Source organism: Ammospiza caudacuta, chromosome 8 (genome assembly GCF_027887145.1).
Source record: "Ammospiza caudacuta isolate bAmmCau1 chromosome 8, bAmmCau1.pri, whole genome shotgun sequence".
Lineage (NCBI taxonomy): Eukaryota > Metazoa > Chordata > Aves > Passeriformes > Passerellidae > Ammospiza > Ammospiza caudacuta.
The window spans coordinates 43,111,653-43,129,078 of record NC_080600.1 but is presented as its reverse complement, the minus strand read 5'-3'; the positions used below and the strand labels follow the sequence as shown (position 1 = coordinate 43,129,078).

General features: G+C 53.7%; 1 protein-coding gene across 4 annotated transcripts in view; it reads right to left on the bottom strand.

Moving 5' to 3' along the window:
* Positions 1 to 219: 219 nt before the first annotated feature.
* FMNL2 (formin like 2) overlaps positions 220 to 17,426 on the bottom strand; it is a 115,445-nt gene continuing 98,238 nt past the window's right edge. The window contains exons 14-28 of one of the 4 annotated variants that reach the window (XM_058809168.1): positions 17,083 to 17,184; positions 16,381 to 16,690; positions 15,499 to 15,693; positions 14,551 to 14,571; positions 12,830 to 12,954; positions 11,847 to 12,049; positions 10,455 to 10,689; positions 9,628 to 9,696; positions 9,459 to 9,539; positions 8,321 to 8,450; positions 8,076 to 8,239; positions 7,846 to 7,947; positions 7,102 to 7,200; positions 6,203 to 6,326; positions 220 to 1,991 (exon numbers count right to left, since the gene is read on the bottom strand). In XM_058809168.1, coding sequence (XP_058665151.1) covers positions 1,885 to 1,991; positions 6,203 to 6,326; positions 7,102 to 7,200; positions 7,846 to 7,947; positions 8,076 to 8,239; positions 8,321 to 8,450; positions 9,459 to 9,539; positions 9,628 to 9,696; positions 10,455 to 10,689; positions 11,847 to 12,049; positions 12,830 to 12,954; positions 14,551 to 14,571; positions 15,499 to 15,693; positions 16,381 to 16,690; positions 17,083 to 17,184 — 2,067 coding nt within the window. In that variant the 3' untranslated portion in view covers positions 220 to 1,884. Of the gene's footprint in view, positions 1,992 to 3,154; positions 3,355 to 6,202; positions 6,327 to 7,101; positions 7,201 to 7,845; positions 7,948 to 8,075; positions 8,240 to 8,320; positions 8,451 to 9,458; positions 9,540 to 9,627; positions 9,697 to 10,454; positions 10,690 to 11,846; positions 12,050 to 12,829; positions 12,955 to 14,550; positions 14,572 to 15,498; positions 15,694 to 16,380; positions 16,691 to 17,082; positions 17,185 to 17,426 lie in introns of those variants that run through there. The other 3 variants (XM_058809166.1, XM_058809169.1, XM_058809167.1) reach the window with 3 other exon arrangements.

Sequence of the window (17,426 nt, the reverse complement as noted above, 5' to 3'; positions counted from 1 at the left end):
GGTGTCTCCCAGGAACATCCACACCCCAAATTTCTTCCCTCAGCCTCTTCCAGAGTAACAAAGAATTCTTTCAAAATTCTTTCTGTCTTCATCCACACAAGCTCCAGGTGTTCACCTAGCAAATATCAGCATTTTTTGGGAAAGGAAAACCAGGTAAAAGTGACCCAAAAAACCCCTCTGGATTTCAGTGTAGTAGTGTAAATAGTTTATTTGATTTTATGGCAGGAACAGACCAGGAAAGGAACGTGAACTGCTTTAGAAACACTTCTAATCTTGCTAAAGAAGCAGATCTATGACTAGAAAAATATTAAAGAGAACATGCCAGCTTGGCTTTCATTCTGGGCTTTTATTATAAAAATACCTTTGAGCTGAAGAAAATGAGATTTAGTGCTTATACCCCAACAAGTGCTGAAATTTGAAATTCAAATTATCCAATTTTCTTTGATCCAAACGCTCATTCCAACAGTGGCATGTTCTCTTTAGCAGGTCAAGTACACAGTGCTGTAAATGCAAAACTTGGCAGTTTTTCAAGGAAAAATTCCTGGAAATTGGTCAATGTGGTAACTCTGAGTCCAAAACTGTCCTTTTAGTTAAATATAAAAACAAAAACTATAAGTTAAAATAACATTCAGATTGTATAGCACAGGCTTGATGCATTTATTTTCTTTTAAACAATATTTACAATATTACCCAGAGGCTAAATTGGGGGGAAGTGTAAAAACCATAAAAAACTGCACCAATTTTGTAGCAAAATATCTGTACATTTAAAAACAGATTATCATATAACTACACATTATCCAGAAGGGAAAAAAAAAAACAAAACAGGGACCTTCACCAGTGGTTCACAGGAGCACAATGGAAAAGGGCAAAGAAATTCAGTGGTTAAATACTATACAAGAAATTTTACAATTAACAGATGGATGAGCCCAGGCAGGGAAGCTGGAAGTTAATGGGATTTGGGAAGGATGAATTTCTCCTCAGTCCAGCTCTTCCCAACTCCTGGCTGCTGCTGGCAGGGAGTGGGATCCATCCTGATCCCGCTGCTCCGGGGCACAGGGAGGGGCACCGTGGTCCTAAATCTGCCCCCTGTCCCTTTTTAGGCTCGGAAAATGCCATGGAGAACCTAAACCCGACCGGGAGTTTCAGGCTGGGCTTCCCTTCCAAAGGAGCCTCAGCAGGGATCTGAGCCGGAGCAGGGCTGGAATCCCCCTGCCACGAACTGGACTGCACTGGTCCTCAGAGCCTAATACTGATTGCTGGGTGTTAATTGCTTAGTGCTAATTAATAAATATGCTGTTATCAAAATGCTGCCTGCCTCGGCCACCCAGCCAAAGCCCCGGAACGTTCCAAACCCCCGCGCTGGGCTGGGGCACCTCCTGTTCCAGTCCTAGCCCTGGGACTGCGGGCCCGCCTTCCATGTGGAGGCTGCATGGGCTGGGAAAAGGGCTGGGTTATTCCTTGAGATTATTTTAATTCCAGGCACAGAAAGCCCTCAAATGTCTTTGTTTGTAGATTGAATTAAAAAAGAGCTGTTAAGTGCAGCTGAAGGCCGGGCCTGCCCCTCGGCCCAGCGTTAAAAGCCAAGCATGTCCCAGTATTCCCAGTTTCCAACCAGTCTGGCCCACGGGAGCCCTCGCTCTCACCAACCCAACCCCCCGACCCAACCCCTATTTTACATTTTGGTTACAAATCCTGCAGAGTCTCGGCAGAGCCCGGAGAAACCCAACCAAGCCCAATCCTATTGCTTGGATCCGTCGGAGCAGGAGCTTCCATTTGAGGCACTTGGCGCGGAGAGCCCGGCGCGGGGCCGGGGTCCCTGCGGAGGAGGAGGAGGATGAGGAGGTCGGTGTTCCCCGGAGCGGGCGGGGCGCGCCCAGCCCGCGCTCACATGGCCAGCTCGGCGCCGTTGGAGCGCAGCCCGTGCTCGTCGAAGCGGCGGCGCACGCTCCTCCTCAGCGCGTCGGCCCGGCGGTACGGCTGGTTCCGGAGATCTGCGGGGAGCCGGCAGTCAGCAGCGCCCCGCGGGACACACGGACGCGCGGACGGCACGACAGACACGCGAAGGCCCGCTGGAAGCCAGTCAAAGCAGCTTGTGGAGCACGGGAGCGGGGACGGGGCGCAGCGGCGCGGGGAAGGATGGATGTGCCCGAGCTACGCGCCCCAGCGGCCGGTTAATACTGGTGGGATTGGGGTGCTGGTGGGAATGGTGCTGTGGGAATGGTGCTCGAGCCCAGCCAGGCGGTTTGGGATGTTCCTGCATGTTCCCACACACCTGAGCTGGAGGATGTTCCTCGTGGCGGGTGTGTGACCCTAGCTGAGGCATGCCGGGATGGATTTAAGATCCATACATCCCCTTTAGCATGGAATGTTCAGGTTGGCAAGGCCCTCCAAGATGTAAAGGAGGTGTCCTGGGAAAAGCAGCTGGCACTGGGTTGGGATTCTCCAGCTGCGTTCCATGGATGAAGTGATGTTTAATCAGCCAAAGGAGGGGAGAGCTCGGGAGGGAACACTGAGCATGGGGTGGGATGGATGGATGGATGGATGGATGGATGGATGGATGGATGGATGGATGGATGGATGGATGGATGGATGGGGGAGAAAACTGATGGATGGGATGGTGGAAGCCCATTACAGGTGCTACATGTGCTGTCACCTGTGCATCTACAAGAGAACAGGCACTAAAGACAATTCCGGTTCAAATACTGGTCTCCTGGCCAACAAATTTGTCTTGGATTGGGCAAATCCCTCAGATTTCCTGGATAACTTGTGTTGGGGGTCACATAGAAGTCCCAAACTTCTCAGCTCTCCCCTCTCCACACCTGGAGTTGGAGATTGTCCACTTCATGCAGAACCCAACTGTGGGGCTGCAACACTAGGGAGGAAACTGTTTTGGGCTAGACTTGAAGAGAAATGGCCAAAACAGAGTGTGATGGTGATGACCTACCAACAGCACCTGGGGACAAGATTATTTTGGGCTCAGCTTGAATTAAAATGGCCAAAATGGAGTGCGAAGATGGTCACCAACCAACAGCACTTGAGGACAAAACTGTTTTGGGCTCAACTTGAGAAGAAGTGGCCAAAACAGTGTGATGATGGTCACCAGCCAACATCCTGTGGATCCCTGCACCTCCAGAGGTGAAAATCAAGGATCTGGGTCTCAAGTGGCCTCAAGGGTCTCACCAGTATTAGCTCAGCCACATCTACCACCAGCTGCCTGGCACAGAGAGAGAGGAGGAAGCCAAGTAAAAAGAGATGCTTGCCAGCTCTGGGAATCCTCCACCACGGCTGTGCTAGAAGAAATCCTTACCCTCGAGTGAACATTGGGAAATTTAGTGATATTATTCTTCTTTAGGGCTAAACAGAAAAAAAAACAAAAACAAAAAACAACAAAGAAAAAAAAAAAACAAACAGAACACAAAAAAAATGATGGTTAAGTAAAAAAATGGGATGGAGAATGAAAAGCAAGTCAGTGTTCAAACCTCCCGGGCAGAAACCACAGAGCAAGAGGGGTTAGACGGGGCAGGAGGGACAGGAGGCTGCTCCCTAGCCCAGTTCCAAGCTGCTTTGAAGGTTGGCTCCAGGAAGAGAACACAGAGAGAACCCGGAAGAGCACAGAACCATGGAGTGGGTTAGTTTGTGCATTTATTGGCAGCACTGATGGAGTTACACAGGGAACAGTGGGAGGAACACTGCTGGCTTCTTAAGCTGAGTCCTTAATGAGGACAACAGTGTCCAGGGCCATGCCGGGTGACGGACACCACGATGGGAATCAGTTCCATGTCAGGTTTGCACTGACGCCATTCTGTATTCCCAAATCCCAGCCCTGCTCCCCACTCCCCTGCTCCACACACTGAGCCCAGCCTCATTCACAGAGAATTCCTGATCCCATGAAATAAAGCTGGCATGGAACTGGCATGGAATAAAAGAGTTAAATATGGACGTGACAGAACAAGGAGAGATTTCACCCCGCTGTTCCACCCCATGCAGCTGAACATGCAGGGGCTCGTTAGGATTCCTAAACCACCCCATGGGTGTCATTCCCGAGCCAGAAGCCATCCCCAAGGCCATTCCCAAGGTCATGCAGCCTGGAATTCACTCGGAGGTGCCACATGCACGGCACCCCGAGGTGACACCAGCCAGGTGAGCTGTCACTGCTTGGGCTCCTCAGCCCTTGCACTGCAGGAGACTCATCCCAGTGACTCCCAGCTTGCTGTTCTATGGGACACGAGGACAGCCAGATGGAATGGGATGGGAACAGGGATGGGATGAAGAGGACGTGCAACAGAGGGGACACCACTACAAAGTCAGGAGGACGCTGGACACCACTACACACTCAACAGTCACAGACTCCTGGCTGAGATCCGCACAAACAAAGTGGCAAAAAGTCTACAGCGACCTTCCTGGTTTCTAAGAGCGTCAGGTGTGAAAGAGGGAGAGTTTAGTAATGGAATTCCTCAGGGACAACAGGGTCGCAGAAGAACCGAGAGCCGCGCTTGGCGCTTCGGGCGGTGAACGGCACCGTCTTCAGCACTGCATGGGAACAACAACAGCCACACACAAACCACGGTCAGCCTGCTCCAGCAGGGCACACCTCAGGGCTCCCTCTGGGACACTGGGACACGCTCCAGCCTGCTCCTCACTGGCCCTGGGACAAGGTGGCCCTGAGGCTTCAGGAGGTATTTCATCCACTCGTGGAATCCCAGCCTGGTTTGGGTGGGAAGGGACCTTAAACTCATCCCATCCCAGCCTGCCATGGCAGGGACACCTTCCACTGCTGCTCCAAGCCCTGTCCAGCCTGGCCTGGGACACTGCCAGGGATCCAGGGGCAGCCACAGCTGCTCTGGGCACCTGTGCCAGGGCCACTCCACCTGCCCAGCCAGGAATTCCTGCCCAATCCCTGACCCGTCCTTCATCTTAAAGCCATTCCCCCTCTATATAAAATAATTGCCTTGAAGATCTTGCTTTAAGGTGTGCTACAGGTTTGTGGGAATACCTTGGCATTTGGGATGATCTGGGTTGGAAGGGACCTTAAATCCCACCCGGTGTCACCCCAGCCATGGACAGGGACACCCTCCACTGTCCCAGAGTGCTCCAAACCCCATCCAGCCCGGCCTGGAGCACTCCCAGAGATGGGGAGGTGCAGGATTTCCTGGGAGATCTCCAGGGAGGGGGAGGTGACCTTGGTCCTACCTGACCTTCCATGCCTGACCTTTCCTCCTCCATGACTTGAGGTCCCAAAATGGGCAAATCCAGGCACAAGAGTGCAGGAAATGTTTAATTGGAGCCTGGCACCCTCTCCCCTAGATGGTTTTTTCCATAGGGATGGGCATCTGCCACACAATCTGTTCCTTCCACAGAGCAGGAAAACCATTTTTCCAATTAAATGGAGTCCCAGGAGTCCGGAGGAGTTGTGGAAGCAATGCCAGGTTGGATATTATTGCCACCCTGCCCTTTAATGAGGAATGTTATCTCAGGGCCATTAATCAAGGTTAAAAGGAGTTGGGCAAGCTTCACACACTTCATCCAATTGGGCAAAAATTCCCTGGCTTCCTTAGTGAGGGATCAAAGAGCTCTCCTGCCCTTCTGCAGGAAAAACTCCTGTGGAAAACTTCCAGGAGCAGTTGGCAAAGACTTTTATTTTTGGGCTATGTGCAAGGAACTGGAGTTTGTGAAGCTCCTGAGGTGTTAAATCATTTTCCTTCCACACCACAGGTGAAAAACATGTGGAAAACTCCCCGTTCTGCAATCCCAGAAGCTGGAAGTGTTAAAAAGGATTTCATTCCTGGGAAAGATGCAGTTCAGGTGGCTCCCTCAATCAGCAAATATTTGCAGCCAAGTCCTGACTGTGCCTGGCTGCACCAGGGGCTGTGTCCCTTCCCTCTGGGATCAGCAGGAAAACCTGGAGCAGTTTGGGGTTGCTGGGGGCTGACTGAGGGATTTCTGGGATCAATTTTAATGAGAACAGAGGCTCTTCATCCTGACCCTGATCCCATTTGTGGGGAGTAAAAAGGGATCTGGGACAGATCCACGGGGCTGGCACCAGGCACTCCCTGCCTGCCCTACAACCCTGCGGATGTCCCCCAAGCTGGAAGAGAAGGAGCAGAACCTTCTGCACTGGCTCCACAGCACACAAGCAGGAGGGGAGCAAAGGAGGGGGGGCAGATCCCCAGGGCATGGCTGGGATGGCAGCTGGCAGAGGTACCTGTGATGATGTCCTCGATGGCGCCGTCCTTGCCCTCGTACACGTGCCGGTTGTCCTTGACCTGCCGGCGCCGCAGCTCCGCGATCAGCTCCTGCTGCTGCCGCTTGCTCTTGTGGGACGGGGACTGGGACACACGGGGCATGGTCAGCAGGGAGCTGTCCCTCTCCAGGGCTGCTTCTGAGCCTCACTCGCCCCTGGGCCCCAGCAACTCCCACAGGAACTGCCATTCCCACCCATTCCCAAGGCTGTGAACAGCCTCGTCCTCCTCCTCCTCTCTTTCTCCTCTTCCTCATCATCCTCCCCCCAGTTCTTCTCCTATACTCTTCTCCTCCTCCTTCTCCTCTTTCTCCTCCTGCTTTTCCTTTTTCTCCTCTTTCTCTTTCTCCTCTTGCTTTTCTTTTCCTTCTCCTCCTCCTTCTCTTTCTCCTCCTGCTTTTCCTTTTTCTCCTCCTTCTCCTCCTGCTTTTCTTTTCCTTTTTCTCCTCCTTCTCCTCTTTCTCCTCCAGCTTTTCTTTTCCTGTCCTCCTTCTCCTCTTTCTCCTCCTGCTTTTCTTTTCCTTTTTCTCCTCCTTCTCCTCCTGCTTTTCTTTTCCTTCTCCTCCTCCTTCTCTTCTTTTCCTCCTTCCCCTTTCTCCTTCTCCTCCTTTCTTGCTCCCGCTCCATGGAGAAGTCAGGGAAGGATGAAGTTTAGCTCATTGCAACTTTCCACCTATTTAGTTTTCCTTCATTTTGCCAACTTCCAAAGCAGCAGAACACACATTGGAACTTTGCCAGCCCATCCCAGTTCCCTCCATAAAAACTTCCAGACTCTTTGTAGGCAACTACAGTTCCTCACTTGGAGCTGAGGTTGCTGAAAATCAGGAACCCAATCCCACCTGGAAGCTGTGTCTGTGCCATACCTTTTGGTCCTGTTGCTCCATCAATGCTTCTTGCTCCATGAGTTTTTCCATTAAGGCCTGTTCCTGCTTTTTCCTCAGCTCGTTCTCTTCCTCTGCTTGCTGTTTGTGAGAAAATCCATGGGTTAGAGATCCATGGGGAGCCAGGGAGGAATGGGATCTGTGCCACCGTGGGGCTTTCTGAGGGAGGGACAGGACAAGGAGAAGGAGAAGAAGGAGGAAGGGAAGGGAAGGGAAGGGAAGGGAAGGGAAGGGAAGGGAAGGGAAGGGAAGGGAAGGGAAGGGAAGGGAAGGGAAGGGAAGGGAAGGGAAGGGAAGGGAAGAGAAGAGAAGAGAAGAGAAGAGAAGAGAAGAGAAGAGAAGAGAAGAGAAGAGAAGAGAAGAGAAGAGAAGAGAAGAGAAGAGAAGAGAAGAGAAGAGAAGAGAAGAGAGAAGAGAAAGAGGAGGAGTATAGGAGGAGAAGTTGGAGAAGGACAAAGAGGATGAGGAAGAGAAGGGGGAAAAGAAGAGAAGGAGGGGAAAGGAAAGGAAAGGAAAGGAAAGGAAAGGAAAGGAAAGGAAAGGAAAGGAAAGGAAAGGAAAGGAAAGGAAAGGAAAGGAAAGGAAAGGAAAGGAAAGGAAAGGAAAGGAAAGGAAAGGAAAGGAGAAAGAAGGAGGGGAAAGAAGAAGGAGAAAGAGGAGGAGGAGAAAGAGGAGGTGGACAAAGAGAAGGAAGAGGAGGACAAGGACAAGGGAGCTCTGGTTTACCTTGTAGGCCTTCACAAAGCGGACAAACACTGGGAAGAAGACCGAGGGTGGGGTTGTCTTGGGATTCTCCCCGAAATACTTCACAGCATCATCGAAGGCATCCTGCAACAGCCCAGCCTCAGTGCCCTGCACACCTCCCAGGCACCCTCCCCATCCCCAGCATTCCATGGAAACACAGCCCAACCCTGGTGTCACCCCCCTCACCATAGATCCCGGGAGCACAGCAGTACCTGGGCTATTTTGGCATCATCCTGGAGCTTCTTGAGCTTGCCCTCGTTGCTCTGGATGAAGTCCTTGAGCATGGTGTTGTGGTCGTGCATGGTGTACTCGCGCTTGGTCAGCTCCAGGCCCCGCTGCAGCTCCTTCACGTCCAGCAGGACGTTCTCCAGAGACACTGGGGAGAGGTACAGGAATGCTGAGCGTGCCAGCTGTGCCAGGAATGTCCCAGCAGGGCAGGGCACAGGAGGGGCTGTACCTGCTGCTGCCTTCTCCACGTAGTGCAGCTCGTTGTAGAACAGGGCCACGTGCTGGTACTTCTCCTTCACCACGTTGGAGATGTAGTGCAGCAGCGTCTGCTTCCGGTCCGTGGACTTGGTCTCCAGCAGCTGGGAGCAGCAGGAACAATGTGGGGAGCAATGGGACTCACTGGGGTGCTCCAGCGTGTGCTCCATGCTGGGAACCACCAGTGGAGTCCCCAGCAGCCACCTGGGTCACCAGGACCCTCTGAAGGGCCACGGGGTTGGGATAGAGGGGCTGGAAAACTGGGCAAGGATCTGGGGTGATGAACATGAGCCCAGGGGTGCCCAGCTGGGCAGGAGGCCCCTGGGCTGTGCCAGCCCTGGTGTGACACAGCCCCAGGGCAGTGCCCGTCCCTGTGCTGGCACTGCTGGGGCACCTCCAGGGCTGGGGACAGCTCTGGGACAGGAGGGACCCTGAGGGGCTGGAGCGGGGTCAGGGAAGGGAACGGAGCTGGGCCGGGGCTGCAGAATCCCTGAGGGAGCCGGGCCGGGGCTGCAGAATCCCTGAGGGAGCCGGGCAGGGGCTGCAGAATCCCTGAGGGAGCCGGGCAGGGGCTGCAGAATCCCTGAGGGAGCCGGGCAGGGGCTGCAGAATCCCTGAGGGAGCTGGGCAGGGGCTGCAGAATCCCTGAGGGAGCCGGGCCGGGGCTGCAGAATCCCTGAGGGAGCCGGGCAGGGGCTGCAGAATCCCTGAGGGAGCCGGGCAGGGGCTGCAGAATCCCTGAGGGAGCCGGGCAGGGCTCACCTGGAGCACAGGAGGATCCCCAGGGATCTTTTCCCTCTCTGGAATTCCCTGCCAGGAGGGCACAGCCGGGGGGTCGGGCTCTGCTCGCAGGGAACAGGGACAGGAGCAGAGGGAACGGCCTCAGGCTGGCCCAGGGCAGCTCAGGGGGGCACAGCAGGAATTTCCCCATGGAAAGGGGGCTCAGGGAATGGAATTGGAGGGATTTCAGAGGCCTGTGGATGTGGCACTGGGGACATGGGGCAGTGCTGGGGATGGTTGGACTCCATGATCTTGGAAGGTTTTTCCAGCCTCAAGAACTGCACAGCTCCAATTCCCAGCTGGTGCCCACAGCACACTCCTGCTTTTCTTACCAGGTCTAAGCTCTGCAGCTTAAATCCATACACAGCCCCTCGTTTGCTGCTGTTCATGTAATTCCCAAGAGCCAGGATGATCTGCCAGGATGAAACAGAGCAGAGCAGGAATTCTCAGGACAAATTCCTGGAAATTAGACACCTCTAGGACAGCTGAGACCAGACCTACCTCCAGGATTTTCTTGAGTTTTTGGGATGACTTTATGGAGACAGAGGCAGCAATTATGGCGTGGAGTTGCTGTGGGGAAACACAGGGAGAGCTTTGGTTAATGCACATCCAGCCAGGAGGAAAATGAACATCCAAACACTCACATCCTGGAAAAAACCTTCCTGGTTTTCATCCATACCACGGGAAAGAGCACTGATGTCCCTCTGCCATGTAGCCAGGCTGGGAGAGCTGGGAATGTTCCCTGGAGAAGGGAAGGCTCCAGGCAGAGCTCAGAGCCTCTGGCAGGGCCTGAAGGGCTCCAGGAGAGCTGAGAGGGACTGGGGACAAGGGATGGAGGGACAGGAGCCAGGGAATGGCTCCCAGTGCCAGAGGGCAGGGATGGGTGGGACATTGGGAATTGGGAATTCCTGCCTGGGCTGGGATTGCCAGAGCAGCTGGGGCTGCCCCTGGATCCCTGGAAATGTCCCTGGGATTCAGTGAATGTTCCTCTGCCCTGACACCCCAGGATTCCAAACCCAGATTTACCCCCCTCAGATGTAAATAAGGATTCACATTCCAACCCCTACAGCTGTCCCAGGCATTCAGGCTGGATGAACACAATTCCAAGGGCCCATGGACCAGCACCAAGAGTAACTTTTCCCAACAATATTGCTTTGAGGCTGCCCAGGCTCCCCAGGGAACGGGCGCATTCCCAAGAGCTCCAGGAGTGTTTGGACAGCACTCCAAGGGATGGCCAGGTGGGGTTTTGGGGTGTCTGTGCAGGGCCAGGGGCTGGATCCATGATCCCCTGGTCCCTCCCAGCTGTGGATATTCCCTGCTCCCCTCACCGGGGTGAGCATCTGGATGCTCTCGGCAAAGTTGCCGATGAAGGCCATGATGGTCATCTTCTGCATCAGCCTCTCGATCTTGCTGAACTGCATCATGAACCTGTCCTCGTCCGACAGGTTCTCCAGAGGCTTCCTCTCCCTCTCGTAGAGCCTCAGCACCTTCACCTCGTTCTCCGTGGGCAGGAACCGCATCAGGCACTCCACGAAATCCACCGGCAGCGTCTTCAGGTCAAAGCTGAGGGAAAATCCCAGAAAAGGGAGTGGGGACAGAGCTCCAGGCCAGGCCATGGATGTGCCTCTGCCGTGGGACCGGGCTGGGAGAGCTGGGAATGTTCCCCTGGAGCAGGGGAGGCTCCAGGCAGAGCTCAGAGCCCCTGGCAGGGCCTGAAGGGGCTCCAGGGGAGCTGAGAGGGGCTGGGGACAAGGGCTGGAGGGACAGGAGCCAGGGAATGGCTCCCAGTGCCAGAGGGCAGGCATGGATGGGACATTGGGAACTGGGAATTCCTGCCTGGGCTGGGATTGCCAGAGCAGCTGGGGCTGCCCCTGGATCCCTGGCAGTGCCCAGGGCCAGGCTGGATGGGGTTTGGAGCACCCTGGGACAGTGGGAGGTGTCCCTGGATGGACTGGATGGGCTTTAAGGTCCCTCCCAACCCAGAGCAGTCTGGGACTCAGCTCCACAAGAAGAAAAGCAAAGAAGCAGCTGTGAAGCTCCTCCTGCCCTGCCCATGCAGATGGGAACAGGATCCAAGGATAATGGGAATGATGCTATTTCCATTTCCAAACACGTGGCCATTCCCCCACCCCTCCAGGCTCACTTTTCCAGGGAAAAGAGGTGGGGAGGAGCAAATATTTGTATTTAAATGGCCCAGAGCTCCCTAAAGCCCAACTGCTGAACCTGCCAGGACCTGGAGCAGGTTTGGGTCATTCTCAGCCAAAGGCAAAGCTTGTGCATCCATATTTGGAGATACTCCTTAAGGGAGGAGTGGGAGATGTTTGCCATGGCCAGGATGAGTCTGGATGGATCAGCCCCAAGAAGCAGCTCCTGTCCCAGGAGCAGGGAAGGATCCATATCAGTTCCTGAAGCCGCTCCACAAACCTAATTCCATGCAAAATCTGCTCCAACACCTGGAGTAAACCCATCCTTCGCGGAGCAAACCAGGAGAGCTGCCTCTTCCTGGGTTCCCTCTGGATTTTGCTCACTGGGACAGGAAACACCGTGGAGCTGCCATGGCAAACTGGACAGGCTGGAAGGAGCTGCCTTAATAAAGGAAGTGCTGGTTTGTCCAACCCCAACAGTGACTCAGCAGCACAAATCCAACTCTGATTTCTGGGAATGCACCACCATGGAATGTTTTCCATCAGCCTGGGGCAGGGTTCCTTGGCTGCACTCACACGTGGATGGCTTTGCAGATCTCGTCCGCCGTCTTGCCGGCCTTGCGCAGGGTGATGGCCAAGTTCTTGGCTCTGTTGGCATCCAGCAGCGTCACCTTGTTGGAGCCTTTCTGAGGGATCTTCTGCTTGCTGGAGGTCAGGTCCATGGCTGGGCCCTGCGCTTTCGTTTTGAATATCTCCTCAAATTCATCCACGTTTAGATCCTGGAAAGGAAAGGATTTATCCCGCAGGGAACAATTAAATCCTCATCCAGGACTGCAGGGAAAGCCTTGTGGTGGCTGAGACAGGGTCATGGAATCATGGAATGGTTTGGGTTGGAACGTTAAAGCTCATCCCAGTTCTACCCCCAGCTATGGGCAGGGACAACTTCCACCAGCTCGGGTTTTTCCAACCCTGTCCAACCTGGCTTTGGAGCCCAGAGAGCTCTGTCACAGGCTGAGGGATGGAAGGAACACACTCCTGAGCTGGGATGAGGAATTCTGGCCAGAACCCAGAAATCCAGCACCAAACAGCTCTGCACAGGTTCAGAAATTCAGGAAAACATTGGTGAGCCCTGGTGCTTTATCCAGCCATGGCTAAAGCATCCATGGGAGCATCCAGGATCTGGAATGAGCCCTGTCCCAGAGTGACTGCTGTGCCCTGGAGAACTTCCCACTCCCCACAATTCCCTGACAGGAGGGAACAGCCAGCTTTGCTCCCAGGGAACAGGGACAGGAGGAGAGCAAATGGAACCAGGCTGCTCCAGCAGAGCCTTAGTTGGATATTAGGCAATATTGGATATTGGCAAGCGTGGGCAGGCACTGGAAGGGGCTGGAGCCCCCATTCCTGGGGGGATTTAACCTCTGTGGATGTGGCACTTGGGGACAGGGGGCAGTGCTGGCCCGAGGGCTGGACTGGGCGGTCAGAGAGGCTTTTCCAAGGCAAACATTCCCTGTGTGGAATGCAGGCTGTGCAGGGCAGCAGGGAGGGAAGGAGCAGGGCACCTCGAGGATGCGCTCGTCGTCGATCTCGTTGAAGACGGTGCCGTTGATCTGGTTGGGCTTCAGCGCCACCCAGTTGAACACGGGCATGCGGAACTTGGTCTTGATGGGCTTCTTGATCTTCACAGCTGGGGACAGACAGGGGCAGCTCCTGAGAAACCGCCTGGGAACGCCCTGGCAGCTCCCCAGCACTGGGGAAGGACTGGGCTGAGCTGATTGTCCCACTGAGACCTGGGAAGGTGGCACTGCCTGCAGGGGCTGCTGGAGAGGGGAGCCCCAGCCCTCAGCAGGGCAGCACCAGCCCCCGGGGCTCTGCAAACCTCCCAAAGGGAAATCTGGGATCCCTGTAGCCCCACGAGCTGCCTGGGCTGATCTGAACTCCCAGGCTCTGTCCCAACTCCATGGGAAAGGAGGAGAGTGGGTGAATTCAGCCCTGTCCTGTTGCTGGCAGAACCCACTCTGAGCTGTGTCACAAACAGGTGACAGGAAGGGAAAAATGCCCCGTTCCCAAAGGTTTGGGAAATGGGATTTGGGGAAACTGCAGCCGGCCACTTCTCACCAGGTTTGAGTTTCAAGGCCAAAGGGGATGAGCTGCAGCAAAGCTGGGCTTTAACAGGGGTTTAAAGCCAGGTTTTAATTCCTGTGCTGTGCAAATCCAGCAAATCCGAGTCATTTGGGAACTTTGGAGTAATTTAGGAATTTAAACAGAGGAGCTGTGAAAATGAAACCTGGAAATGAGACCTGATTGAGCAAGGGAACAACCCTATTTCTATTTCTATTTCTATTTCTATTTCTGTTTCTACTTCTATTCCTATTCCTAGTCTATTCCTATTCTTAGATCTATTCCTATTCTTATATCTATTCCTATTCCTAGTCTATTCCTATTCCCATTCCCATTCCCATTCCTATTCCTATTCCCATTCCCATTCCCATTCCTATTCCCATTCCCATTCCCATTCCTATTCCTATTCCTGTTCCTATTCCCATTCCCATTCCTATTCCTATTCCTATTCCTATTCCTATTCCTATTCCTATTCCTATTCCTATTCCTATTCCTGTCCCTATTCCATTCAATCTGGAAGCCACATGTATAATTTCCATAATCCAGTTCCCATTTTCTTTTCCTTACATGAGAACACAAATTTGCTCCTTGCTACAAAATCAATGAATTAAAGTCCATCAATCAACGTTTTGCTCCTGAATTACTCCCCAGAAAATCTGGCAAACATGGAACAGAAACCTTGGTCCTGCAGTACTGGACACTAAGTGGGGTAACAGGGAATACACAGAATATTCCAGTGGGAATTTTGGGAACTGTATTTATCCAGCTTGTGCTCATCTACACTAAACAGGGTTTTGCTCTCTGCTTAATTGATGGGGTTACTTAAAATAATTCCTAAAAGAAAAGAAGGAACAGCTTTGAACACCCATGGAAAAAGGAAATTTTCTACTTGTGCACACACTGGAATGGATAATTAACTGCTCCCAGGTTATTCCAGGACAGGGAAGGCAGGAATGCCTTGTGGCAAAGATAATGGAGCTCAGAACCCCTTCAGATTCCCATTCCTCCTCCTCCTCCTCCTTTCCCGAGCTCTGGGTGCCCAAATCCCAAGGGCTGGCTCCAACCTCCCCCTGCCCATCCCCTGGGTACCCCCAGGTTCCTTGGACACCCCCAGGACACAGGCAATGCCAGGATAAGGAATACTTAGCAGGAAGGAACCTACAGAAGAGCTTGATGGGCCCATCTTAGCAGGAAGCAGAGGGAACAGAGAAACAAGTGTTAGGAGAGGTCAGAGAAGCAGCATTTGTTATTTCCCAACTCCCCTCGGCCCCACAGCGTCCCTGCCCTGGGAATGCTCCTCCCTGCAGAGCCCCTGCACCCAGAAAAGGCAATTCCAGCCCCATTCCCTCGGAATTCCCACTGAAAAATGGGAATTTTTGGGAATTTGGGGGCAGCCCAGCAGCCCCCAAGGGATCAGCCTTGGGGCTGGATTTTCCTACAGAACACCCTGGGACCCTCTGAGCCAGGATGCTTCTTGTCTTCCAAGGAACCTTTCAAGGCTGCAATATTTAAGTAGATTTTTTTGTCTTTAACAAAGCTCTTAATGAGAGTCTCTTCCTTTGGACTCCTAACGAGCTCTGGAGATTTCTGGGGACACCAGTGAGCCCTGAGACAGCAGGCAGGAGGCGGTGACTAAAACACGGCTAAGGATGGGCAGCACATTGTTCTTCCTTCCAAAAAATCCCCAAATTTCACCTCTTCTTCCCAAATTTCCACCAAAAATTTCACAGATTTTGCACTGATACTTCTTCTCAGAAGAAATCAAACCCATATTCTGTCAAACATAAACCGACCCTGTTTATAAAACATTTTTGGTGTGAGTTTTGCTGCACTGGAGAATCCAACTGTTCCAGACCAAATCTAATCCGTTGGGTTGATCAATCCCAGAATCTCCCAGTGGCTTGGGGTGGGAGGAACATTGAGGATTACCCAGTTCCCCCATCCCAGGCTGCTCCAAGCTGGACATTTCAGGGATGCGCGGAGCAGCCACAGCTCCTCCGGGCAAGCTCAGAGAGCCCGGAATTCTCCTTCCTTCCACTCCCAGGAGCTCCTCATCCCCACCCCGGGGAGGAACAATGGGTTTGTGTAGGGAGCCCTGAGGGAGCTTTACCTGCCAGGCCGGAGTTGAAGACCACGGTGGGCGAGGCCGTGCCGGGCAGGGGCGGCGCTGAGGGCGGCGGCGGCAGCGGAGCCGCTGGGGCGGCGTCCGGAGCTGGGCCCGGCAGAGGAGGAGGAGGTGGAGGAGGTGGAGGAGGAGGAGGAGGAGGTGGAGGAGGCACAGGCACTGCCACGGGGCCGTTGGGCACTGTGGGAGCGAGGGAAAGCGGAGTTATTGTGGAGGGAGGGGCACAGAGAAAGAGCCACGGCATCCCTGCCATGTCCCCTCCTCACCCTGAGGGAGTAAAGGATGGAAAACCCCTTTTTTTAAATTACTTCCTAAAAGCCAGGCCATGTCTTCCAGCCTAAAGGGACTGACCCCAAGGTTTGGGACAGCAAATCCTGAGCATCTACACAGGAGGATTTTCCAGCCCCTTCCCTTCTGAGTTTAAATCACAGCCAGGATGTTTTTCCCCTATTTTGGGCCTGCTCTGCTGAGGAGTTGGAGTTTTCCATGGAAATCCGCTCTCCCAGCTCCTACACCTGTGCTAGGGGAATCCTCCTGGAAGCACAATCAGTGCCTGGTTCTCTCCCAGTTCAGAGCCCCAGCAATCCCAAGGCTTTTTCCCAGTGAGCCTCCCCCAAACCATTCCCTGAGCCACCAAAGGCCTTCAGGGCCTGGAAGTGCCCTCAGGAAAGAAGGGATCAGTATTTCCATCCATGGAGGGGGCAGCCAGGTGGGGGTCACCCTTTGCTCCCAGGGAACAGGGGCAGCAGGAGAGGGAATGGCCTCAGGCATCAGGAGCAGTTTCCCCACGGGAAGGGTGGTCAGGCCCTGGAGCTGCCCAGGGGGGTTTGGTGCCCACAGCTGGGATCCCCCTCTCTCCTTCCTCACCTGCCTCAGGTGAGCCTGGCAGGGCGGGCAGGGGCGGTGGAGGTGGGGGCAGTGGCACTGAGGAGGCAGCTCCAGGTGTGGCACAGGTCCCTGGCACTGCCTCTCCTCCTGCTGGCACCATCCCGGAGCCCAGGGCCACGGGGAGGATGGAGATGTCTCCATCCCCTTTCTTCTGGATCTTGATGGTTCCCTGCTTCTCCAGCTCGTGGATCTTCTTCTCCAGCGTGGACTGGCGCTGGATGGCTTCCTCCTTCTCCTTCACCATCTTCCTCAGGGTGTGAACCTGGCTGTTGGCATCCTTGTAGATCTCCTGGAACGACACAGGAGCAGGGAATGTGCATTCAGAATCCCAAGGGCAGCACCACAACAGCCTGATCCAGAGAAGGAATTGCATTGCATGTGCCCAGGGAAGCCCCCCAGAGAAATTCTGGGATTCTCCCACCCTTTGGGACCTCCACAGGTCCAAAACTCCCACCCGGAATGCTCCAGAGCGGGGGAATGAGATGTGCCCAGCTCACTCAGTGATTCCTGGCACACCCAGAGGGATTTCTGTCCATCCTTTGAGTGCACACACAAACAATTCCACTGGAATCTGCCCCAGGTTCAATACTGGGAAGCCAAGAGAATTCCCCTGCCCCAGGTCTGTGATCCCCACTCCTGCATCCTGAATCCCCCCAGGGCTTCCCTGTGGAACCCACTCACCCTGATCACGTCCAGTTCTTTGTTCCTTTGCATCAGTTGCTTTTCCAGTTCCACAATCTTGGCCATGGCTTCATTCTCCGTATCCTGGAGTTTTTCAGATAACTATCCAGCAAAAGAGAAATGGATTAAAGAACTGGAAAACTCAGGGTTTATCCATCAAAATAAGAGGTTAAGAGGTATCCATGTTGGATAAATGAATAAATCATTGATATTGCAGGGAACCCTGAAGCCTTTCCTTGGAAAGTGAACAGATTCCTGTCTGAGATGGGAGACATCAAGTTGGAATGGGCTTGGAGCAGCCTGGGATAGTGAAAGGTGTCCCTGCCCATGGCAGGGGTTGAACT